The sequence below is a fragment of the Crocodylus siamensis genome, chromosome 1, assembly GCF_052110815.1.
Source record: "Crocodylus siamensis isolate JL-2025a chromosome 1, ASM5211081v1, whole genome shotgun sequence".
In the NCBI taxonomy this organism is placed as follows: domain Eukaryota; kingdom Metazoa; phylum Chordata; order Crocodylia; family Crocodylidae; genus Crocodylus; species Crocodylus siamensis.
The window spans coordinates 257876041-257901320 of NC_143395.1; the positions used below are offsets into that span (position 1 = coordinate 257876041).

A 25280-nucleotide genomic window follows, 5' to 3' on the forward strand; every position below is an offset into this window, starting at 1 on the left:
TTGCTAGCGCTCTGAGGCAAAGGGGTGTGTGCAGTGCATGGATCTGTTGATGATATGCCTCCCTGCTTGTCAGACTGTCTGCAGCAAACTGACAGGGGAGCAAGGTTGCCAGAAGCTGAAGAGTCTTTATCACCTGCTTAGCAAAACAATAGGCTCTCTCCACATTACTTCAAACTCTTCTTAAACAGCTTACAAGGGTGATCTGTTGATTAGCTCCAAAAGCCCTTTTCTGTCTGACTACCTATCCCAATGAAATTGGAAAGACATGCACACAGACACCACTCGGTATTAGCTAGCACACCACATGCCTAGGATCCATAGGGCTGGGGTCTGTGCTGTGGGAGATGGGAGGGGGGGAATTCCTGTTTGAGCAGTGAGGGGTCTGGGCAGGGGAAGCCAGCAAACCCTGCTCTATCTGCAGTCTTTGTTGGAATCTTGTACAGCACTAGCTAGCGTAACATATGCTGGCTATGGGCCATGCTGTGGGAGAGGGGATCCCTGCTTAAGCAGCTAAGTGGTGGGGGGAGGGGGACACAGGGAAGGCAGCAGACCCTGCTGTGTCTGCAAGTCTCTGCCAAAAGAGCTCTGCCCAGGGAGCAGAGGGGAGGGTGCAGCCCTGCTGTGAAGCAGAGAGCCCCGCCCATGCCAGGATGCTGGGGGGGGTGTTTGATTTATCTTAAACCAGCAAGGGGTCTGGGACAGGCATTGCATAAACTGGTTTGAGCCAAATCAGTTAAGTCTGATACTACCAGGTTTATCTCAGACTGGTTTCAGCCATTTTTAAATTGTTTTTTATGTGCACTGAACATCTGTTCTGTTACAGGTTTAAACCAGTTTCTGATCACTTAAACTGACTTATGTGTAATGTCTGTCCCTAGCCATGTGTTCCTGGGCCTGCCCCAGCTCAAATTGCTGCGATTCTGGGCACACATGAAGATACTGTGCCCAGGAGCAGCTGACTCCAGCATGAATGGCACTGTAGTTTATTGCAACATGCTAAAAGCCCATGCAGATGCTTTAACAATATGCCTGCAAACTTCTAGAAAACTGAAAAGTTCAAAAGTTAATAGTGGGAAAGCCTCACTGTTACTAAAATATCCATAAGGTGTGCAAGTCTGGGAGGAATCAGAGGTGTTGATTGCTTTTCACATTGTAGATTTCTTTTTAGAGTATAAAGAGTCATTACTAGGAAACATTTTAGAAAATGAAAACAGACACATAAAAAGAATGGAGAAGTTAATTTAGAATTTTGTGCTAAGGAATTTTCCTGCATTGGAGAATTAAATATTCCAATAGATATTCCTCCTCTTTAATTTATGTACTCATACAATCTTCTCATTGTATTACTTCACAGGGATCTTGACAAAGCCTGATTTGGTGGACAAAGGGACTGAGGAGGCTATTGTCGATATAGTACGGAACCTTGTCATCCATCTGAAAAAGGGTTATATGGTGGTTAAATGCCGCGGACAGCAAGACATTCAGAACAACTTGAGCCTAGACTGTGCAATCCAAAAAGAGAGAAAATTCTTTCAGGATCACGAATATTTTAGGTAACTTTCAAGCAAAGGCTCATTACATTTTGGGTAGCTTTCAAGCAAAGCTCATTACATTACTGGAAAGACTTCTGCTGACTTCAGTGGGCTTAGATTACACCTGTACTAAAGAGTATACTTACTTTTTTGTTTTCCATGTAGTATTTCTGAATGTGCAAAGAAGACTTTAAACATCAAATAATTGCTTGTAAATAGAACTCCTTCTGAGATGAAAGTTTGATTCAAGCCCTAACCAAGAAAGGAAAGTGCTGAACTTTAAGCACCCAAGTAGTTCTAATGGGGTTAGGTTAGATGCTTTAAAGTCTTGTGCTGAATGAAAAACTTGTGCCTATTCACTGAAAAGTATGACAAAACTTGTAGGCAAAGTATGACTGATGCCCAGAGAACAGTGTGCTCCATATAAGATAACTCCATGGCAATTGATACATCAAGGCTAGGGACAGAAATTACACATAAACCAGTGTAAGTGCTTGGAAACTGGTTCAAATCTGTAACACAACAGAAGTTCAGTGCACATAAACCAATTCTGGCCATTTTGAAAGTGGTTTAAGATAAGCCTGGATTGATGTAGTATCAGACTTAACTGAATCAGTTTATTGAACTTCTGTCCCAGATCCACTCCAAATTCAAGTTAACTCAGTCCCCCTGCATCCCAGGATGCCTTGCACCTCTCCTGCAAACCCCCTTGTAGGGTGGGTGGGCTAGCCTTGGCCCAAGCTGTCTGCTCCAGCCCAGCCAGGAGGAATGCTCTAGTACCCACCACCACCTCCCTGGCTTCTGGCCTGTGCCACTGCAGGCATGGGCTGCATTCCCGGAACCAAAAGTGAATGTCTGTTCACTTGCTTATTGGTTCAATCTACACAGTTTAGACTAACCTGCAAAGATTGAATTTATTCAACCTCAGGCTTTTTGACTCTGTACTTAACCAAAGAGAATATTTGAAGCTGGAAGTAGGTTCACTAGTCTTACTGCACACAGCAATGGATACATTATTATTATATAATAACAAATTATATATCTTTCTTGAGCACCAAATTTGTTTGGTAATATCATTTATTGGACCAATTGTGAAAATGAGGAAAGACTTGACAAGCTGTTAGGCATAAAATACCCTTTCTCACAGGTAGGAAAGAAGCAGAGACAGCTTAAAGTAAATAACAGATAAAATCATGACTTTTGCTTAACCTCATTATTTAAATATTTAAATTATTTAAATGGTTTCTTAATAAAGGAAGCAGGCAGTAAATCTGTGGAGCAACAATGAGTCGTCAGCAGTAGTTACAGGCCAAGTAAGGACAATTATAATAGATAAACCCAATTACAGAAATGAATCAGGCCATTCAAAAGGGCTCTCCTCCCCCTCTTTTTCCTTTACTACCAATCTGAGTCACTCAAGGACTCCAAATTTGGGAGGACAAGCAGGACAGTATTTGCCCCCGGGTTTCCAGAGCCCTGCTAACCTAATGGCTCCAGCAACCACACCAAGCCATGCAGGCTGCAATTTAACCTCACATGCTGCACATGCCTTGCAGACCACTGCTTGGACAGCTCTGCACAAAATCATTGTCTGATGTTAAATCTATGGTTTTGAGTGTTTAGTAGAGCCATGGATTTTATTCCCAAGTAGTGTGTTGTTTTTCCTTGAGGATAGGCTGAGATCAGAAATCTCTGCTGATTTCACTTTTCTGTGAAAAGTGTTCTCTCACTGATAACTGGATAAATTCGTATTGCTTTTCTGTGTAATGGTAATTTAATTACAGCCTCATAGTTTCCTTGGGGCATTGGATGAGGTATTTCATATTTTATGATATGCATGGGTAGAATGATTTGTTGGGGGTGGCGGTATTCTGGCTGGTGATGATGGAGTGTGTTGGCAGGGCATGCATTCATTGTTTAGGTAGGGTCTTGCTCTGGTTGCTGATAAGCAGGGAGCTTGCTTCTGATGGGGAATTTGGTGAAGTTAGGGGTTGGTTTGAAAGTCAGGGGGAGAAGTTGAGAATATTTCCCTTAAGGTATCGCTTTCTTCAATAGTTTATAACTTCTTAGTTCTGCTCTTTATAGGTTTCAATGTGGAATGGTATCTGACAGCCAGGCATGACAATCAGTGAGGGGGAGGGGGGTTCTCTCATACTAGTTTTGTGCATGGTACTGAGGTGGGTTGTTGAAAGATGTGTTTTGTTTCGCTCATGGATTGTTTTTGTTGGGTGAATGATGCTCTTAGTTGGTGAGGTGCATGTTGAGAGTATTTTCAGAGTAAGTGGAGTAATATCTGAGGGCCTGGCAATAAATGACAGGTTTCTTGGTGTGTTTGGGATGATTACTGACCTTGTGGAAGTGTGACAGTTCATAAGGTTGGAGGGTTTTGTATATTGTTGTTTGTTAGGGTGCCATTCTGGATGTGGATAATGGTATCTTAGTGTCATTGCACTGATGTTAGTGTAAAAATATTCTAGAGAGGATTTGAAGGGCAGGATGTTAATTGTTGAAGTTGTATAACATCAATAAGTGATTTAATGTATTCAGTCCAGGTGATGATGTCATCTTTGTATTGTAGGTATAATAACGATTTGGTGGTGAATTTCTCACCACCATAGTTTGAGGATGCTTCAGTTATTGAGGGTAGAATTGTTGAGAGTGAGGATGAAATGCGTGAGCTGTGCAAAATGTTTTGGTTGGGAATCCCAATAGGCGCCTACACGCGTGCAGCAAGGCCGCTCTCATGTGCTGTCATTACAGTATGTCGTAGCATACTCGATTAATTGAGCCTGCTGAAGGTGGTAATTACCACACTCCAGCAGACTCCAGCGTCATGTGCATCAGTGCCTCTGTGCTGAAAAATGGTGGCAGAGGATCTTTAACTAAAGCTTGTCGAATGAGCTTTAGTTAAAGCACCCCTGCCAAGCTTTTTCAGCGTAGGGATGCTGATACATGCTATGGTCCAGGCACTTTCATTAGAGAGGCTCTCGGACCTACTCTAATTAAAGCTGCTGCCGCCCTCCCCCACACACTCCTGGCGCACGTGTATAAATGCCTGATGTTTCAGTGCGTCCCTGTGCATATTTCAGGCAGGGATGCATGGATGCTAACGTTCTTTTATGTTGCTTCCTTGTTTAGCAGAGAGCTCAGAGTTCCAAAAATAATTTTGTGCGAAAGCAGTTTTGTAAGAAAATCATAAGGCTACTGCTGCATTTTTGTAGTATTCCCCAGCTTGATCAAGAGAGACTGCTGTTACCTGTCTTGTGTTTGAGGGAAATACAAAAAAGAATAGCAAAAAATCCCAAAAAACAAACACGTTGTTCCTTTCTCCGCAAATGAAAGCTTGCTATTTTCATTTTTTTTTAATTCTCTTTCAGTGTCCTTTTGGATGAAAGAAAGGCCACGATTCCTCTTTTGGCAGAAAAACTTACAGCAGAACTTGTGTTTCACATTTATGTAAGCTAACAGAGAAGTTTTGCCTGAGCTGTTACTGATGTAAAGAACCTGAAAACAGGACTTGATCCTGCAGTTTTGGAGACCAGTATCCCTACCTCAGCTTCCCAGCTGCAGATTCCATGCTGCACTGTGCTGCAAGCTCTCCCAGTACCATTGGTTGTGCCTCTCTGTCCCTGGGGTGAGAACAGGAAGCAAAAAAGTCAGAGGAGAGAAGGGGAGCCTATAGAAGTCAGCTGCAGCAGCACCTGGAGTTAACAATGGCTGGGTGACAGCCTAGGACCTGTACATTAACCCCTCACAGGCTGCTTGTTAGACAGCCCTGGGCTACACTATGGCTGTCTAGCTGCTCTGTCATCATCTCCAGTGGCCATTCTCAAGCACATCAGTCTCAGGTTGTGAGAACAGCTGTAGGGACAGTGTCTTCACTGGTAGACTTGCAAATGCAGCATGTGACTGCATGCTCAGGAAGAGCTGGCTGGTGCAGGCCATGTCTACACCAAAGTAGTGGCGTGCATATCCCTGAGATTCAACTTTCCCATGAGGTCCCTGCCAACTCTAGTTTTGTACAATCTTTGAAATAAGGGATTTGAATGCCTTTGTAAAGAGCATTTGAGATGCATGGATGAAAAGTGCTATAGAAGAACCAAATATCATTATCATTGCTGACTTATGAGAGCCTTGTTACATAAAGTAAAAAAAGAACATGACACTTCTAAAATTTGTGTCAAAAATAAGGAACTGGTTGCTAAGGTGCACTGGTTCTCCAAAACAGATTGTAGGGACCTTGCAGGATATATATATATTTTTAATTTAAGATTGAGGGAAGAATCACTGAAAAGTATATTTAAACCTTCCCCTTTTTGAGCTCAGCTCTTTCTGTACTTAAAAAAAAAAAGATGGGGGGACAGAGCATTCTTGAATTTAAAGAACAACCCTCTGTGATACCCAAAATTGTTTTATTTCTTTAAAAAATTGGACTTGTCCAATCTGTTCATGTGGGTTTTGTTTGTTCTTCCTCCCTCAAGAAAAATATCCCCAGATTAGAGGATCAAATAAGTGAAGAACTCCAAAAATCATCTCAAGAGTTACGCAAATATGGCAAAGGCACACCCAGAACAGATGGCGAGAAACTGTTTTTCCTCATAGATGTGAGTATAAACACCACTTGGTTCTAGGACAGAACAAAGAGAATTGAATTAAGAAATTTTATCTTGTCAAAATCATGAACTTTAAAGGAAAAAAAATAATTTCTGATCTTAAAGTTTTGGCAGATTTTCGCTGCTTACAACGCTTGTAAGATTAAATGCATCCCAGAATGTATGACGTGCACAAGGATTTACTCTCTGCCACTGAGCGATAAAGATACTTGCCTGGATATGGGCTTGTGGTCTGACCCAGGATGGTATTAGTTATAGTCTTATGCTCATTTTTATGAGTTAAGTCTGTGTGCATTTTGCTCATGGTGTCCATCTTGAACCAGTGTCTTCTGTCTAGTTCTTTCTGGTCTGTATTGTGTGTCTTCCTGTGATGAATGACTAATAGTGAGTTCCTGAGGGAACCAAAGTTTTTGGGTTACATAAGTTTCACAGTAAAGCAATAAAGTAGGCTGACTTTCAAAATTGCTAGGCCCTCAGGACTATATAATTTTTAATTCATTTAGACCTTTAATTTCCACTGGAGTCAAAGAAAATGACTTTTTTAATGATTCAAAGATAGGTGCCTAAATACCTTTTAAAATGCATCCTCTGCCCACTTCCATAAAAATCGGGACACTGGGGGCAGAATCCCATTTCATTTTATATCCCCAAATGGCATTTACTGAGCTGGGTAAGAGCTGTTTTTGACATGTATTGTTTGTGAGTCTACAGTACGGGGGGGGATGTTCAAGCAAAGATGTTGCTGTTGAGCATGCTCAGAAGGCTGTGCTCTGGCTGGGCAGCTACACAGTTCTAGACACATTTATTTGAGCATAAATTCCAAAATTGTAGTTAGGCAAAATGGAGGGCACTTGGCTTGGAAGTACAAGACCCAGGTTCTAGTCTGCTGTCACCTGGATTTGAGCTCACATCTCACCCATCATGGTGCTCCAAAGACTATGCCAGAGATGAGGTATCAGCCAGTCCCTAGTCCAGCTGTCCTCTTAAAGCTGAACTACTGCACCTTTGTATTTAATAATCTTTAATGCCAGCTACACCTCTTCATTGGCTTTGGATGTATTTAGTTGAGTAGAATTTAGTAAGTTACTCTGGCCCATAAAAAGAATAGAATCAAATTCATTCTTTCTTCCCTGTTCTGGCTTTGCAGAAATAGCAAGAGTCAAAAGCCACAAAAAGAAAATAATTCTGAACTTTTCAGAGATGAACCATGCTTCAAATTAAATTAGCTTCAAAAGTAATACATAAATTGGACCTGTTGTGAAAGTGTAATCATTTTTCAAGGTTCTCTTTCATTATAGAAAATCAAACTCTTTAATCAAGACATTGTGAATTCAGCGCATGGAGAAGAAAAGGTGTCTGGAAATGAAAGCAGACTGTTTACAAAAGTCCGCAAGGAGTTTCAAAAATGGGGGAAAGCACTTGATGAGAGTTCAATGAAGGGTAAGTAAAGAAGAATGGCCAATGAAGAGGCACTGAAATGGTCAGTTGCACTTATTTGGACTGACATGTTAATAAAGATTAACATTTACTGAAGTTAAGTAATGTGTTTACTATGCTGTGAAGTATAATTTGCCTGGGGGCAGACTTCCAGCTAGCGCAAACTGTCACAAAGATTGCAGTGGAGCTGGTGGAAACCCACTGAAAATATACAACATCAGAGACCATACTCCTTGTCTGAATAGTTATGCGAAAGAAGGTTTTCCCATGGTGTAGCAGGGCACTAGGGTGTCTGCTACTGGCAACAGGAATATGGGCTCAGCTGCCACTCACCAGGGCGGCAGAGGTGGAGGTTGCTAAGACAACTGCTTGGGTCAGCTGACCAGAAGGGGGCGGGGCGGGGCCTTTATAAACAGCAAGGCCGAGGCCAGAGCCAGTTCCCCTCTGGCAGCCTAAGAAGCGGGAGCTCTGCTGGAGCAAGCAGGACGGGCATAGTAAGGAAGTCGGATGGCCTGAGCAGTGTTGGCATGATGATACGGGGTGGGGAGAACCCTGGCAGGGATATGGATGAAGGATAGCCGGGTTGGCTTAGGATTTATGTTGTAGCCGAGGGGCTTTGCGTTTTCTGTTTTGGTTGTGGTATAAGACCGGAGGACCGGGCAAGGCTGTAGGGGTGGAGGAAGGCTCAGGTGAGCTCCCCAGCAGTGGAGTGGGGGTTCCTAGCGCTGGAGAGGGTGCTGCGTTTTGGGGTGTCCTGACCCCGGCCCCAGTGTGGGCAGATTCGGGAGGAGCCCAGTGGGGCGTAAGTCCTGGGAAAGGGGTTTGGGGGCCAGGTAAGGCTGAGGCCGCCTGAGCCCCAATTGAGAGAAGCCCAGTGGGCGTAGGACCTGAGGATGGGGTCTGGGGCCAGGTAAGGCTGAGGCCGCCTGAGCCCTGAGCGTGGGGAGCGCGAGGCACAGGCCCCAGGTGGGGACGAGGGGGCGCCCGTGAGAGCGCAGGTGGGCAATTGGACAGAGCCGTGGTACAGCGAGGCAACCTCCCTTAAATAATATTTACCAGCAAGACGTGGCGGGCGAGATAGAGGGTGCATTCAAGACCCGATTTGGCACAGTAGGTAGGGCTGCTAGGGGAGGTCACGGGCCCTCTAAAGGCATCCTGCCACACATGGTTTCAAATTTGGGAATACCAATTTATGAGTTATAAAAATCACTAAATGAATATCCATTCTTGCAGAGAACTCAGTCTAACTGCAAACTGAAATCAAATCTAACATGAGAAAAAAAAAAAAAAGATTCATGGAAACTGACTTTTAATAAGGACCTCAACCATTTCTCTACCTTTCAGAATACCCAACTGGAGGGGCAGGCGTGGGGGATGCTTTTCGCATAAGTTCTTTAAGTTCTCACTTCATACCTATATAAACATTGCTGAAAGTAATTCTAATTAACTGTTACAGAATGATGACAGAGATGCATTCCCAAAGGAAGGAGAAAAAGTAAAGTTACAAGTGGGCATATTCTGTTGACTTTTTTCCATCAGATACCCAAAATCAACTACTTTGAATGCAGTGGGGGGAGTAAGATAATTGGAAATATGGAACAGGAAGAAATACTGCACACCCACACACAAAACAGAAGGAAATGAAAAGCTAGAAGTAAAAAACTGTAGTTTCTTTGCAGTGTTATTTATCCCTGTTCCCATTCCCAGTCCATGGAGGTCCATACACATGTGACGTGTAATTGTTTGTAACAACTACACTTACAAGTCTCTGATTTTGTGGTTGGAGACTTATGAATAAAAAGCACCTTGTCTGAGACGGATATCAGTGGCTGCATCTACACAAGACGCTGACTGCACAGTTGTTACTGTGCAGCCATTTAGTACTTGCATAACTAAGTACTAAATGACTGCGCAGTAGCGTCCTAATACAGCTTCCTGGTGGTGCTGACTGTGCAGTAGCCTTGTGGCATAAGGGTTTGTGCCATAGGATGCTGCTGAGTGGCACTTATAAGCTACTGTGCAGTAAGCGTCTCATGTAGATGCAGCCACTGTTTATAAAATTTAAGTCACTGCAGTGTGAGTTCATCTAATAGTTATAGCTGCACTGCAGCCTGAAAGAGCTGGATGTAAATAATAGAAATAGCAAACAAATATAATAATGTCTCATAAGATGACATTATCTCCTGCTTCCATGTTATAATTTCTCAAGCTACTCATAATCAGTCAGGGTTAGACTTCTTTAAAGCATGTTGGTACAAAGTACATTTCTAAGTGCAAAGTGATGGGGGAGGGGAGGGAACAAACACTGGAGCTGGACAAATGGCACACTTGCATTGGTGTAATTGGCAAACGATCGAAGTCAGATAATGCAAATCCTTAAGTGGGCTAACTTCTGCTCATCTGGTGGAGAATTACCCATGAAAGAATTGGGGTGAAAATTCCCATGCTGGTCTAGTCTTTTCCTAAAAAATGAATGGGCTATTACTTACTTAATTGGCTGTTACAGTAAGCTTGCATGGTCAAGCTACTAGAATAGCCGCTTACTTTGCAAGCTACCCCAGGATACGGCACTCCCTCATTTTAGCATGCTGCAACAGTAAAGTAGTGGCTAAAAATAACCATGCCCTGCACATACAGCACAGTATGGGCGGTTACTGTACCTGCTAAAGCATAGCACAGTAATATTGTCACCGTAGGGCAACATATAGACATATCCTATGAATCTATAAGTCACACCAAGTATAGTCTCTCATACCTATTAGTTAGGTAAGTTTTACAAATGGTTAAAAGGTTTTACAAATGGTGCTAGTAGAATTTACCAAGGAAACTAATTACAAAAAGCTTTCATTTTTACCTGTAGCATCAGCTAATGGGGCACTTTTGAAAGGCTGTTGAGATGTAGCAGATGAGTATTCTAATTGTTCCTGTTTCCACTGTGTCCTTTTCTCATGCGTATAAGTAGAAATAGCATAGTTTGGGCTCAGGATCACAGGAATGAAAGTGCATGAATGACCAATTGTGTAATAGGTTTCTCTAATCAAGGGCATCTTCAGAACAAATAACTAAGTTTCTTTTCTAAATTCGTAGTTTTCTTTATAAAATTAGTTGATTTGGTGTACAATAGAATTGCTTTTAATGTTTTAGTTCAAAAAGTTATACATCATGAAGTATGGAGATTTGAAAGTCAGTACCGTGGAAGAGAGCTCCCTGGCTTTATCAATTACAGGACATTTGAGGACATTGTCAAACAGCAAATCAAGGAACTAGAAGAACCAGCTATTGAGATACTGAAGACAGTGGTTGGTGAGCTTCTTTTACTAAATTTGTCCTATGTTCTGACTGATGTAGCAAGAATTGTACACTGGATACTTTAGGGAATGAAAAATTAATATGCAACAAACCAATTTCCCTTTGCTAAGACCTCGTATCTGTGCATGACCGTCACACTTTAACAAAGCTACCTCCAAAACTGAAATGATTTCTTAAAAAGGTAGAAACTAATAACCATCATGAGAAAATGAAATTAATGACATGGAATGATTAAATTAAAAGCATATTACACGCGCATAGCTGCATGGCAGCATCCTTTTGGATAAATATGGAGAATGACTGACTAGTTTTCATGAACCTTGTACTGTCAACAGCCACAAATCACGTTCACATTTCTCCTTTTTCTTCTCAGAAATCGTCCGACAGCATTTTACAGTTCTTGCCAAAGCTCACTTCGATGATTTTTACAATCTTAACAGAGCTGCCAAGGTGAGACACAATTTGTTACTTGTTAAAAGGCAAAAACAATACAGAGTGGCATAATAAATAGTATATAGGGCTGTATTTACTTCACACATACTTGCTTTTCTTTCTTGTACAACTACAGACATTATTTTTGTGAAGACACTTAAACAGTGAAGTTACAAACTAAAAATAGCTGGCAATGCTTACACGTTACAGAAAATTTGCACACATTCATTACTCTTACATTTCATCATTTGCTGTTAAACACTAGTTCCTACTTGAACAGGCTGCACTGTATTTATTAAATGTGTATGGCACCAGTGCTTTCACACCATCTCTCAGTTAGGCCCAGAGAGAAATATAAAAGATAGACTCTTGGAGCTTAATTTTCAGAAGTGCGGAGGATCCCCAAATCTTACTGAAGTGCCATTTAGGCCACAGATACATGAGTGGCGTTGGTTGAGTTGAAATGTTTAGAGAGATGATTGGGAAGGACAGTAACCAATAAGGGGAGAGAAGATGAAACAAAGGTTAGTTGTAGAAAGCCTTGAAAGCGAGAACAAATCAGAATTGGATTTGGATTGTGAAAAAGGTTTTAGGATGATTGTATTACATTGCATCTCAATAGAAAAAATGAGTTTTGGGTAAGTTAGAAGGCTGAGGTGAGGTACCAGGAAGGCCAGAACAAGAGAAATTGTTATGGCTAAGTCACTAAATGATCAGAGCTTGGATAAACGCTGGCTGGCACTGGAGAGAAGAACAGATTTTGGAGACAGCACAGAGGGGAAGAAAATTCTGTACAGGCATATTCATCTATGGAGAAGTAACATGGTTAAAATGCTCCCAGTGTGCAGGCTGTAAACAGCATTAGAAGTCATTACATATTGCAAGACAATAGTTTGAAATGAGGGTATCATTGTACCCCAACCCACTGGACTTGCCTTGAGATCTAATATAATGTTAGCGCTGTTAGGTGTGCAAATAGGATTCAAAAGATAAACCCAGAGCCTCCAAATAAGAAGCCATAGTGTTAAAACTATTCTGTCCTCTTGTGGTCTTTGACAGAAGATTTACTCTATTATTTTTCTATAGTAGAAAATAAACAAGTGAAAACTACATTTTTCAAGGGGTGCCTTGAGTCTAAAATGTTGAGAACTGCTGTTGCAAGGCAACTCGCTGCATGTTGCCTTCAGTGGCCCCTGTTCTTTGCACACCCTACCCTCCTGGAGTGCCTAGCCCTCTGGAAATTCAAACACCAGACACTTGCCTCTTCCTGTCTACACATTTGATCTGACAACAGGACGCTGATCTCTTAGTCACTGTGAAGGAGCCAAATTCTAACCCTTGTAGCTGCATCCAGATGAGCATGGACGTTTGTTTCCCCCACGTACCACACAGCCACGCTCATCTGGATGTAGCCTGGGTGTCCAATATAAAATGGTTAAATGCTATGATTGACAAAGACTCAGATATCATGTTGAATGTTAGCGTTCACACAGGGCTGGCTCTAAAGTTGTCTCTTAGTGAATTCTGAGAGCTTTCTTCTTCTAATCTTTCTTCACAGGACAGAATTGAAGACATTAGAGAGAAACAAGCAGAAGCTGCTGAAACAATGATACGAACCCAGTTTAAAATGGAGCAGATGGTTTACTGCCAAGACAACATTTACAGTGAAGACTTAAAATCTATCAGAGAAGAAACAGCTGAGCAGGCAACAGACAAAAAAACTATGATACCCAAATCCAGCAAGTTCAATTTTGGAACAACTCCACTTCATAACCAATATTCTGTCAAGGAAATGGCTTATCACCTGGAGGCGTATTTCACTGTAAGTGTATGCATTGCTAGAAGACTAGTTTCTATGGCATTCCAAGTCCCGTCGCCTGCCTTATTAATACAGACTCATTATAATCAATGGTATGAGTGGTTATTTTAGCAGCAATTAAACTGCACTTAATACCAACTGAGCAGCCAATAGGTGAAGAGCTGTTACGTGCCTGCTAGAGGGCTCAAAACTGTGCGTATTAAGAGTAACTTTATCAAAGCACCCAAGCTGTGCTTTCAACAGTAAGAGACATCTTTGACTGCCACAGAAGCTTGAACCCCAGGTGACTGAACAGTTAAATCATTCAGACAAAGACCCTTTAACTTTTAATGACACTTGACCACCAAAGTGCCTGTCTTCTTTGAAAATGGGACTTGGGCATCTAAGGGCTCCTCTAGATTATAAGCCTTCTGCTGACAGACAGCAGACATCTCAGTACAGCTGTCAAGAGCACCTCACCTCCATGGTGTGTAGTACATGCTGGAAAGCACCTTTTTAGCTATTCAAGGACTTTAGCAACCAGCAGAAAGAATTTCGTAGCAGTTCCTGGCAGAAGCCTTCTGTTGCTCACACAGCTAGTATTCATAGTTTTATAGTTTCATAGTAGCTAGGATCAGGAGGGACCTGAACAGATCATCTAGCCTGACCCCCTGCCACAGGCAGGAATGAATGCTGGGTTCACAAGACCCCAAACAGGTGATCATCCAACCTCCTCTTGAATTTGGCCCAGGTAGGGGTAAGGACCACTTCCTGGGGAAGTTGGTTCCAGATTTTGGCCACCCTAACTGTAAAAAATTGCCTTCTGATCTCTAACCTAGACCTGCTCTCCATCAGCTTATTACCATTGTTCCTCATCAGGTGGTGCTGGGGAGAAAAGGGCTCTACCTATTTGCTGTTGATCTCCCTTGATGAGTTTGTAAGCAGCCACCAGGTCTCCCCTTCAGCCTCCACTTGCTGAAGCTGAACAGTCTCTCCTCATAGAGAGGGCCTGCCCTACTGCCCTCTAACCAAGCAGGTGGCCCTCCTCTGACCCCTCTCCAGGCTGGCCACATCCCTTTTAAAGTGCAGCACCCAGAACTGGATGCAGTACTCCAGCTGCGGACTAACCAAAGTGGCATAGAGGGGGAGTATCACCTCTCTTAACCGGCTTGAGTTGCACCTTTGGATGCATGACAAGGTATGGCTGGCCTTGCTGACTGTCATCTGGCATTGGTGGCTCATGTTCATCTTGGAGTCCACAATGACTTCCAGATCCCTTTCTGCCTCTGTGCTTTCAAGAGGAGAACTCCCCAGCCTGTATGTATGCTGTGGATCCCTTCTCCCAAGGGGCAGCACCCTGCATTTGCCTACGTTGAACCCCATCCTATTCTCGTCTGCCCACTATTGTGTTGTCAGGATTCTGTCAGTCACTTCAGGGGAGGTAAGAATTGATGCACTTCCTTTTGCCCACACAAAACCACTGTCAAAACCATGTAGCGCTCCTCATGCCAGGACTAAACAGTGCAAAAGGACTTAAGCACCTACTGGTCACATAAGGTACCTAAAGCCTAAAATTTAGATTCTCAAAACACCTACTCAGCTGCCAGCAAAACTTTGAGGTGCCTAATATCCATAACCATGTAAGATCTACCAGCAAGTCTCATTGAATTTAAAAAGTTAGATCTGGGGTTTCTCTGTCTCTTCCAGACTAATTCACAAAGGAAAGTCACTTGATGTACAATTGGTAGAGTGTGTTTTGATGCTTCCTACCAACTATAGATTCCCTCCCCTCTCCTCTTTGCAAACTATAAATCTCTCAACCATCTTCTTTCAGGGAGCAGGTAATCGTCTTTCCAGCCAAATTCCTCTGATCATGCAGTCCTTCATCCTTCAGGACTACGGTGATAACCTACAGAATGCAATGATGCAACTCTTACAAGAGAAAGCACAATTAGGTTTCTTTCTTGAGGAGCGAAAAGAGGTAGCTGACCAAAGGAATTTTTTGACTGAACGGATTCATCGTCTTACAAAAGCTCGTCAACACCTAGTAAGATTCTGTGTTCTGTAGCTGTTCCATTGCTTATGCAGGGGTCTCAACTCCGTTAATTTTTATTGAAAGAATCTGCAGCAGTTTATCCTTGTGGAATTGCATATCTGTCTACAGTGGCCTTTTTTCAAAACAGATCAATAGCTGAAAGAAACAATTGTTTAGCTGAGACTTAATTTGCATAATTAACTTAAAGTAATACTTACATAAAATGGGTCATAAGCAGATGAGCATAAATTTTGGAATATAAGTTACTTAACCTTGCATTTCTGATTAAATTTGTTTCCACGTATTACTAGAAAACCAGTGAGGGCAGGGGCTTTCATATGTAAAACACTCAACATTTGAATAGATAAGATACCTGTAGTTTAATTTCTGTAGATCAAACTCTTACACACACCAGTAACGTCACTGTTGTGGGACCATATTACTGCCTCAACATTCATCTCATTCAGGATGGCAATAATGTCAACTGTATCAGCTTGGAAGATAGAGCTAAGAGGTTGGGAATGGGGGTGGGAAAGTGTTAACTACTGTTATCAACCAGGTCCTATCTATGTACAGACCAGAGAACTGATTAAATGCCTGCTACAAGCAAGTAGCAGCAGCTGTGTGCCACTTTATTTCCCCTGAAATTAATAGGAGTTTCTTTTGATGCCTAAAATATTCCCTGACACTTTGGAGGTGAGCAGGATATAGCTTTCAAAAAAACAGCATTACATCCAACTACCTGCCATCAAGTTAAGTAGGGGGTCCCACTTGGCTAAATCAGTGAATAAAGGCAATCTAATATATCTTGACAGCCTTACACTGGGAGGTGAGCAGAAACCTTTCAAATCCCATCCTGTCCCTCAATCATGGAAGCAGGTTACATTTATTTGATGCTTTTCTGGAATTTGTTCAATTATATTTTGCATGGGGATAGGGGTTTTTTTGTTTTGTTTTGCTTTGCTTATATGTTAAAATATCAAACAAGGACAATATTCCTGGATAACAAGCTTTGTTAGATATTAGGCAGAGTGACTGTGGGTGTGTGAGAGATTGTCATCTGGCCCAGGGAAAACAGTTGTTAAGTGTAGGGAATGATTCATATACTATCAGTTTCAAGAAGTATAATTACAGCACTGGTGTTTTTAAATGAAGGATATTAGGATGCAGAGATTTCAAGTCTCTGGCTTTGAACCTACATATAAAGTGGCAGTGACAATGCTGAAAACATCTGATGAGGGGCCAGTGGGCTGTGCTGAGTGGAGATAGAAAAGCCTATATGGCATAATTCTCACTGGTGTGAGTAGTACCCATTTTAAAAAGAAACAGGTATTCACTGAACTATCCTACCTCTTCCTCAAGTTTAGTGTTGGCTCGGGGAAGATGACATAGATGCTTCCCTACCCATTTGCTACTGGAAATGTAAACTTTTATTTAAATTTAAAAAGTGTTTGTCTTTACACACCGAGTTACCATAATTCTGTCTTGTTTAAAAAATAAATAAAAGCTTGACAACCACTTCTGGACTCCTGGGAATGTTTTAGTTAAAAACTATAACAATATTTTTGAATGAAATAAGGTGAACACTTCCTCAAACCAACCATGAATAGAACAGAATGGATCTCTTGTAACAAGGTGAGAATAAGGAGGTCCAAAATTAATTCATATCAAATGTGTGTAGGGTGGGACAAAGCAAACCAGTGAAAGAAAGTATGTACCCCCTACCAGAAGTCAGGCCACAACTGAGTTTAAGGACCACAGAAAATTTAAGTCAAAACAACAAAAGTTCCACATGACCCTCTTCACCCCCATCCTGTGCTTTATCAGATAAATGCCTAAATAGATCCAGGAAGAATAAACAAGCATTACAAAAGATGGAAGTAAAAGGTCTACAACATAAAATTTGTAAATAATCATTTATTAGTTATATTACTTATGTGCAAAACCAATTTGTACCAAGATTACTTGTCATTGTAAAAAAAAGTCATTCCACTTCATTTCATTTCTAGAGAAAATAATTAATTATGGCTTTTCCTTCCGATAAGTTATAGAATTTTAAAAAGATTGCCTCATCAGATGGCACTGTGATTCAACAGACTTCTCTAAAATGTTTGCAATTACAAGGTACAGTTCAACAGGAGCAAGCAGGCTCATGTTTGTCCACTAGAAGTGGAGAGCAGATTGAAAGAGCATACTGAATTTCAGTACTTCTGATGACTGCAGCCATGTCACATTTATAGCTACAGCATTTTCTACTCCTGTCATTATACACACACACATACATACATACATACACACTTTTAAAATACCATTAGGTTATTGGTCTCCTGCTAAAATATACAGAAAGTTCTTTACAAGTCTGTATAAGAAAATAAAAGCCAGATTATTTTAACAGTGAGGTAGTCACATGTAAACTTGGGAACAGCATTTTCTCATATCTCTGATTTCCACATCTACATTAGTTATCGTTGTGATCCACTGCCTCAAAGCAAAGCTTTGTTCTTTGCCTCTCTCAAAAGGACAGAGTTCTCAAGGCTCAATCTGTTAGTGGCTTCCAGTACATAAACCTGAATATGCTACTCAGTACACTGTGTCCTGCTACAAGTCAGAAGAACTGTTCCCAGCAGCTTATGTAGGCAGCCTGGCTTTTAAAGGCTACTTTAAATGTTTCTCTTGTATGTCAAGCAAAAACCACAACAGGAATAACACAAAATTGGGCAGGAGTGAAGGACAGGGACACATTACTGAGCAAGGTTGATCCAAAGCAAGATCAGCCCAGCTGAGTGCATCACCCATCAAAGTCCTGAGGATTTTCAGCTACCTGAACACAGTACTAAGACATTTTTCTGTGCCTCTGCTCTCCAGCGTGTTAAGTAGTTTCCCTTATACCCTACAAGGGGCATTCATCATTTCAAATCTCTAGCCAGCCAGCAGCCCAAAGATTCACATTCACATCATATTTATATTAAACATCTTATAAGCCAGGTGGCTTGACACTTGCTTTAAATTCCAACTTTTTTAAAAATAAAAGTGAAGTTACAAGGTGATTACATTTGTGATTATAAAAATGAATGATTTTCTAGCCCAGATGCCAGAAAACGAGGAACGTTTCAGGGAGCAACTGCCAGAGCAACATTTTGTCAGATCCCATGTCAAAGGCAAAAGTTGCTTGTTGCGAGATTTTTACTTCACAGACTAAACCAGTCAGTCACTGTAACCAGCACAGAACTGAGGGTGCAAACTTTTGCATTACTTTCAAAGTAAAAAAGTAAGGACTAGAAGAAGAGTGCAGGGGAAGGGGAAAAAATAAAATAAAATCACTCGCAAAAAGTAAATACAGTAGTTAAACATCCAAGGTAGCCAAACGTCACTTAGGATTGTTCCTGAAAGCACGGTTCAGCAAGAACAGAAGATACCATCATCTGTTTCCCTGTTTAAAAGAAAATGGGGGGGGGGGGGGAAATGTGGTTAGTATCATGTGTATTTACTCTTCAACAACAACAACAAAAAAAGAGGAGAAAAAATCCACTATAACTTCAATTAAACAGCATCTCTCTTATTTGAAAATCATAAAGCCAGTTAGAACTAAAGAACTTTAAAAAATGCAGCATTTCTTTTGATACTTTAAATTATTAAGCCCAATAAAGGGCATTATATCCACGCAGAGCACTTTACCTGCATGTTTCTGTAAATCCAAGTCGTAAACACGGTCATATTTCCATAAACTCCAGGTCTATTGCGAGTGGCACAGCCAGTTCCCCAACTTGTGTCACCAACTAGCCACCACACAGAGTTCTTTGCTGTTACTAAAGGGCCTCCACTGTCACCCTGGACATAAAAACAAGCCACAACTGTACTATTAATGAACAAGTGTAAAAAGAAGTGGACACTGGCACCAAAGGGGAATGAGTGAATAAAACAAAAAAACAACCCTGGCCCTTCCTCTTGAAGAATTTGCAACACGATGGGGACTCAGAAGCCTGACTGCAATGTTTGGTGCCATAGCAATGATATTTGGTGCCTAAGGAAAAGCATGCAGTGGCAGTCCGCCCTCACCCCACGCATAGATCTGGGGGGGGGGCACATCCCAGGAGTGTGCGCAGCAGCAGGAGCCGCCCTTGCCCCATCCCCCCGCCCTCCCAAATGAGGTGCTCACAGCTCTGTCCCGCAACCTGCCCCGGTTGCGCAGCACCTGTTGGCACCCCTTCGCTTTAGGGCCCAAGGCAGTTGCCCCACTCACCCCCATCTCCCCGCCCCCCTTGCTACAGCACTGGCAATGTTGCAAAGAAAGGTCAGCGAGTTTTCTTTTTCATAAGACTTGTTCATAGCCACTACTGTAATGCCCTCCCTAGCAGACGTTCAAATAAAAAAAAAAAAAAAGCTGTTAATAATATGAGTGGTGTTCTTACCTGACAGGAATCAATTAGTCCTTCTAGATATCCAGCGCATATCATAGTAGGCAAAACGAGGCCATTATAGACGAACCCACCGTTACATCTGGAACGCTCTATCAAAGGCACCATCACAGCATTCAAAAAATTTGAGGTTTTACCTAAAGTTGGAACATGCAGATGCATAAAGGAACTGGAGCAAATGGGAAAAAGCCAGAGTAGCTTGCAATGGCACCCCAATCAAAAACAAGTCAATACTGCTTTGGGATGCATGCTGAAGTTCACTGTTCAATATAACAAAAAACCGAAGGAGTTTTCAGTGTCCCTTTAAGGGGATGAGAACTTATTTCAACCAGCTGTACACATACAGCTGCCATCACAGCTGTGATCCCGTGATGTTATCTACAGGGCTATAGAAGAGAGTGGGCCTACAAAGATGGAGAGGAGAACCCCTGCAGCAACTCCAAGCAACCTCATGATTAGGTAAGGCAGCAGGGGAATCAGCTGTCTCCTCCTCCCGCATCACTACCCAGATCTTCTATGCCCAAGAAGCTTCACTTCTCCCTTTGAATCATGCTGCCATGACACTGCTGTCTCAGCCTTAAGATGGGAAGAGCAGGAGGGTATTCAGCCTAGAGTTTATACCATGCTGACCATATCCCCATCAAATACAACTCATACACATGAAGGAACTCCTGTAGAGTGCACGCTGCTACGCCATCACAAAAGTAGGGCCCCTGGTCACTAAAGTCTCTGCTGATAACAGAGGGACTGAGAAGATTTCTATTGCTACAGTACCAAGATTATGTTCCCCACTCTGTGATAATCCTTATACCCCAATATAAACATTAGCTGAATTTGCAAATACGCATTACAAGTGTCGCCGCACTACCAGAAATGTTGACTTGGCAAACTTACAGCTTGTACAGCCACATCTGCATAGCAAAACTGCCCCTGGCCAGCAGCACCCTCAGAAGCATAAGCAAGCTGGGCTAAGCAGGCTCCCCTCTAAACTGTATGCAGTGCAGCGACATCTACTTGAGGCAAGCAAGCTGGTCTTGTCACTTGGCAATGCTATTTATTTGCTAAGACACAAAATGAAAACAAACTAGTTCTTTGTCCCCACCTTTTAGGGCTGCACATCTTACCTCCTTGTTGTAGGGCTCCCCATCCAGATATCCAGCACGACTGATTAGGATTGAACATCATTCCAAGGTTTGGCAGACAAATTGGTGCTGTAAAATCTGTGAAATAAGAACATGGCCATAATCAGTAAACCTAGATGAGTGCACATGAATAAAGATTCAACAGAAAGTTGTCTGAACAGGACAAGAAACACCGGGATTGAATACAAGAGGAACTGAGGGCTCTTATACATTTGCAAGGAGCCTGCTCGCTCCAGCAACCTCCAGCATCACGTGCACCAGTGTCCCTGTGCTGAAAAATGGTGGTGGGGCACTTTAAACTAAAGCTTGTTTAACATAGGCGGAGGAAGAAAAAAAATTGGGGGCAACTGAGTGGGAGAAGGGGAAAGGGCCACGGGGAAGAGCAGCAGAAGCAGCATTTCCTTGCTCCAGCTGCCTCCCAGCCCTGACCACATCAGCTGCCGCACTGGCCCAAGCCCCAGCTGCCTCCCCACCCAGGCCCCAGGGGTCTTGATCTGCTCTTTGTCCCCCACAGCCCATGGAAATAAAAAAAACAGATTAAAAGAAACTTACCTGTCTGTGGCTGGACCAGCTGCAAGCGCGCAGTGTAGCCAAGTGTGCGCACCACTCCCCCCACCCAGCAGCCAGGCTGCTCTAAGGCAATGCCTGCTGTTGCCCTGTGTTTAGGGGGGCTGAGCCCCATTAGCCCCCTCCCTTCCACCGCCTATGTTGTTGAATGAACTTTAGTTCAAAGTGCCCCACTGCCATTTATCAGTGCAGGGATGCTGATACACGTGATACTCTGGGTGCTTGTAATTAGCAAGACTCTTGGAGCTGCACTAATTAAAGCACCCCCCATACCACCTGAAGCATGTGTATAAACGCCCCAGGAGTCCATATTAGCACTTCTTCATGTGAGGGCTCCTTCCCGCTACTTCAGTTCCTAGCAAATAGGTGTTGGGGTCATGAAGACTGTCAGGTGGAGAGCTCTGTCAGCCACTCAATCCAACTTCTGTACAAACAGCAGAAGGGCAGGCCTCCTACCTGTTTCTCAGTTTTGAGTTGAACATCTTGGGGGATGGATATAGCCAATCAAGCAGCCATTACCTGTTTAATTACTTAAGAGGTTAGTGACAGATCTTTGGACAGAGACTTTTTGGGGGGAAGGGCAGTGAGAAGGAGAGATAAAAAACATTTTTTTCCCCCTGAGACATGGATTGAGGGCACATCTTAGTTAAAAACAGAACAGCTTACTTGGGCACCAAATATTTTCTTTGCAGATCATATTAAAAGTAAGTGCGACACTTCCATCATAAATTCCAAACGGATTGTGCACTAGGCTGACAAGCATGAAAGTATGCTAAACAAGACAGTTCACACCTCAACATGCAAGATATGCGCTATTCTTGGCAAACTGACTTTGCCAAGCAGCAAGGCAAAGCTCTTTTATGTTATTTCTGTCTTTTCACCTAGTCTTATGCACCACTTTTCACCAGTGCATCTTTCTAGAATGTATTTAAATTTCAGGTAACTTAAACACTGTTTCATTTGCCTTTATCTAGGATTCTGGAGTAGAATGTGTCATTGCCATAATGATTCCTCAGGCATCCCTCCCTGGGTGTGGACTATGATACTTCTTCCAGCTGTCAAATACCAATTTCACATTTTAAGAAGGGCCTATATCTGTTCTGCACTTTTCGCTACAGTGTGGCAATCTGCAGCTGTGCGCAATCCATGCAGGAACTGGAATAGTTCTTCATGTCTCCCCAGAATTTTCATCTTGGAGACTCTGAAAGGCCTTGATTTAATATCCTGCATATATTTCAGTTTAGAGTGAGGTCATTTCCATCACTGTTGTGTTTATATTGAAAAAGGAATTATTTTTTCTTATTTCATCTTCTACTGTTGAATTGCATAAGAACTATATATTGTTTATGGCAAAAACTAGGACATCTGAAACACTGATGGATGTATTATAGAATTTGTATGCATTAAGTTCTGAGAGTTTCACTAAAGCCTTTGTCCTCTTTTTGTGCCAAAATTAAAAAAAAAGGTCTTCATATTATGTGCATAAGGCTTGTGTGCTGCAACACATTCTAGATTGTGGAACTATTGGATGGTAACTGATACAATGAGCAGGTCATCAACATGTAGCATAGACTGGGTTTCTCACTCATTTAAAAAAAAAAAAAAAAAAAAGAGGATAGTTTTCAGGAAAAATATTCCTTTTTACACTTATGACCTGCCAGCTCTTGGGGAAGAGGCATGCTGTAATTGCATCCCTGCCCTACTCTCTATTTTCTTGCCTTTCTACATAACTCATGCCTTCACTGCATATCTTATTTTGTTGCAATTTAAATATTCATTTTTGAAGGTTGCATGTTCAAGTCTACACTGAAAGGGGAAGAGGGTATTCTATAAGTGGCCTGCAGCAGTGTAACTAGGGTGGGGTGACAGGGTCCACCAGCCCAGGTGCTGACAGGGATAGGGAGTTGGGGGGAAAAAAAAACAAAACAGCTTTTGTCCTGGTCATGCAATTGTGGCAGCAACAGGAAGTCCCTGTGTGTGGCAGCTGCCCCAAGCACTCAGCTGCATTGTTATGCTGCTGGTGACCAGGGATGTTTGAAAATGGGAGAGTTACTACAGCTTTAAGATTTTACTTTCAACAGCAACAGAATACATACTTGTAAAACTCACTGATGTCTGTAATTTCATAAGGGCAACGTCATTGTCTTTAGTCTCTGTATTGTAATTTGGATGTGGAATTATTTTCTGTACTCTGTGTCCACTTCTCATACGCATTTCATTCTGCGTTAGAATCCCAGCAAAAACTTTCCAGTAATATGGATCCGAAAGCTGTCTAGAGAGAAAAGGGTAGATTATTCATTATTGTAGTAAACAACGTGAATCAACTCATCCTGCAGCACCAATGTTATTTCAAATTTCAGGGGGGGTTCTCCTCTCCCCCCCTTTTTTTTTTTGCAAGCTGGCAAGCACATGCATTGAACAGTAAATAGTGACCTAGGATATCTATTTTTCCCCAGCCTCTCCTTGGTTGCCAAGTTTAAATAAGCAAGCCAAGTATTAACCATTTGATTAGTAATTGCAAATAATGTTTGAAACACAGAAGTGTGAGAAATCAAAAGATAATAGAAAACCAGGTTTTATACAGTTATTGCAGATATGCCTGCAATGAGACGGCACAGACAACAATTTAGGGAGATAGTCACACTTCTGAAGTCATGTTGCCAGTGTGTAGACTGATAATGAAAACAGAAGACAATATACTGAATACTGGAAAGACTTATATATCAAATAGTTATCCTATTTTAAAGGCTTGTTTCGTACACTGGTTATATAGAGCTATATTCTGCAACTTCATTCAGATGGTCTGAAACCAGTGGAAGATTGTATTACTGACTTCAGGATCAGGCAGTTCCTCTGCAGATAGTCTCATGTTTCAGTAGGCCTGCATATCTTCATAGGCACTCCCCAAAGAATAGGACAGTATAAGCCACCTACTCCTACACCTGGTGAAGTTTAATATCTACAAAATCTTCAGTGTTTTGCACAGTACAAATAGGAACTTAAAATTAGCTAGAGTTGTCATATGAGTGAGATCTTGCATTACAAGCCAAGTAGAAAATGAAGACTTACAAGCAGTTTCTACATGGATTACTTACTAGCCTAATTGCTTTCTCTCCACTACTAGCCCGCCTAGAACAAAAAAATACAAAAAGACTGACTCTTTTTCACTCTTGTTTAAACCAGGATAAATAAATAAAAAACATAAGCAATACTGTTTTCCTGGCTTCCCTTCAGACTCTGAGCATTTCCAGGTAGTCAGATGTCCTTGTTGGCCATTACAAGAATTAGTAAGTAGCTAAACTCAGGATGTGTTTTACTCCTGAATATAATTTGTGGTGCTTCAAATGCTGTTTATGTTTTGTTTCTATAGGCTGTTATTTAATTAAGTGTGTTGAAAAGTAAAATTTAACAAGTTTTTGTAGACTGAATTAACTCAAGTTAGCACTGTTCTTCATGTATTATATTTGTTATCTATATATTTCACATTAATCTGATTCCCCAACTCAAACACAATCACACCTCCTGGATGTCACACGTGGCTTGCAGGATGTATGATTTGGGGATCAATCCCAGCTGTGCTGTATTTGCCAGCACAAACTGAGCCCGGGATCATGAGCCTGGGCTCCCCTTGGATCAGCAAATTGAAAGCTGGGTACCCAACAATCAGCCAATGGTCAGCTTGGCCAGGGGGCCACACTAAGGTCTGGAACCAGCTCTGATGCAGCCCCTAATGAACTGACAAAACCAACTGACTATTGGTCCAGTTAAATCCTGGCCAGTGCTGCTTGGGGAGGGGTGTAAAGTCCTGAGCAGGTTAAGTTCTTTGGCTTCCCCCGACCCAGCCTCCAGGTGGGCCAGAAATCAGGTGACTGCTGGCAACACACTGAAATTTAGGCACCCTACAAATGAGCCATAAAAATGTCTACATTACATGTAGAATATTTTTATGGTTTGCTCCCCATTTTGAGGTGCCTTAAATTGGTAGCACATGTAGCACCCT

General features: G+C 42.0%; 2 protein-coding genes across 5 annotated transcripts in view; one reads left to right on the forward strand and one right to left on the reverse strand.

Moving 5' to 3' along the window:
* LOC149874398 (interferon-induced GTP-binding protein Mx1-like) overlaps nt 1-15535 on the forward strand; it is a 40858-nt gene extending 25323 nt beyond the window's left edge. For both annotated transcript variants that reach the window (XM_090061000.1, XM_090061010.1), the window contains exons 8-15: nt 1355-1553; nt 4910-4988; nt 6014-6136; nt 7444-7585; nt 10727-10885; nt 11265-11341; nt 12882-13145; nt 14956-15535. In XM_090061000.1, coding sequence (XP_089917126.1) covers nt 1355-1553; nt 4910-4988; nt 6014-6136; nt 7444-7585; nt 10727-10885; nt 11265-11341; nt 12882-13145; nt 14956-15189 — 1277 coding nt within the window. In that variant the 3' untranslated portion in view covers nt 15190-15535. The remainder of the gene's footprint in view (nt 1-1354; nt 1554-4909; nt 4989-6013; nt 6137-7443; nt 7586-10726; nt 10886-11264; nt 11342-12881; nt 13146-14955) is intronic.
* A 1523-nt stretch (nt 15536-17058) lies between these two features.
* TMPRSS2 (transmembrane serine protease 2) overlaps nt 17059-25280 on the reverse strand; it is a 54778-nt gene continuing 46556 nt past the window's right edge. For all 3 annotated transcript variants that reach the window (XM_090061078.1, XM_090061059.1, XM_090061069.1), the window contains 5 exons: nt 23377-23552; nt 20696-20791; nt 19566-19708; nt 18832-18984; nt 17059-18586 (listed from right to left, as the gene is read on the reverse strand). In XM_090061078.1, the coding sequence (XP_089917204.1) occupies nt 18575-18586; nt 18832-18984; nt 19566-19708; nt 20696-20791; nt 23377-23552 (580 nt within the window). In that variant the 3' untranslated portion in view covers nt 17059-18574. The remainder of the gene's footprint in view (nt 18587-18831; nt 18985-19565; nt 19709-20695; nt 20792-23376; nt 23553-25280) is intronic.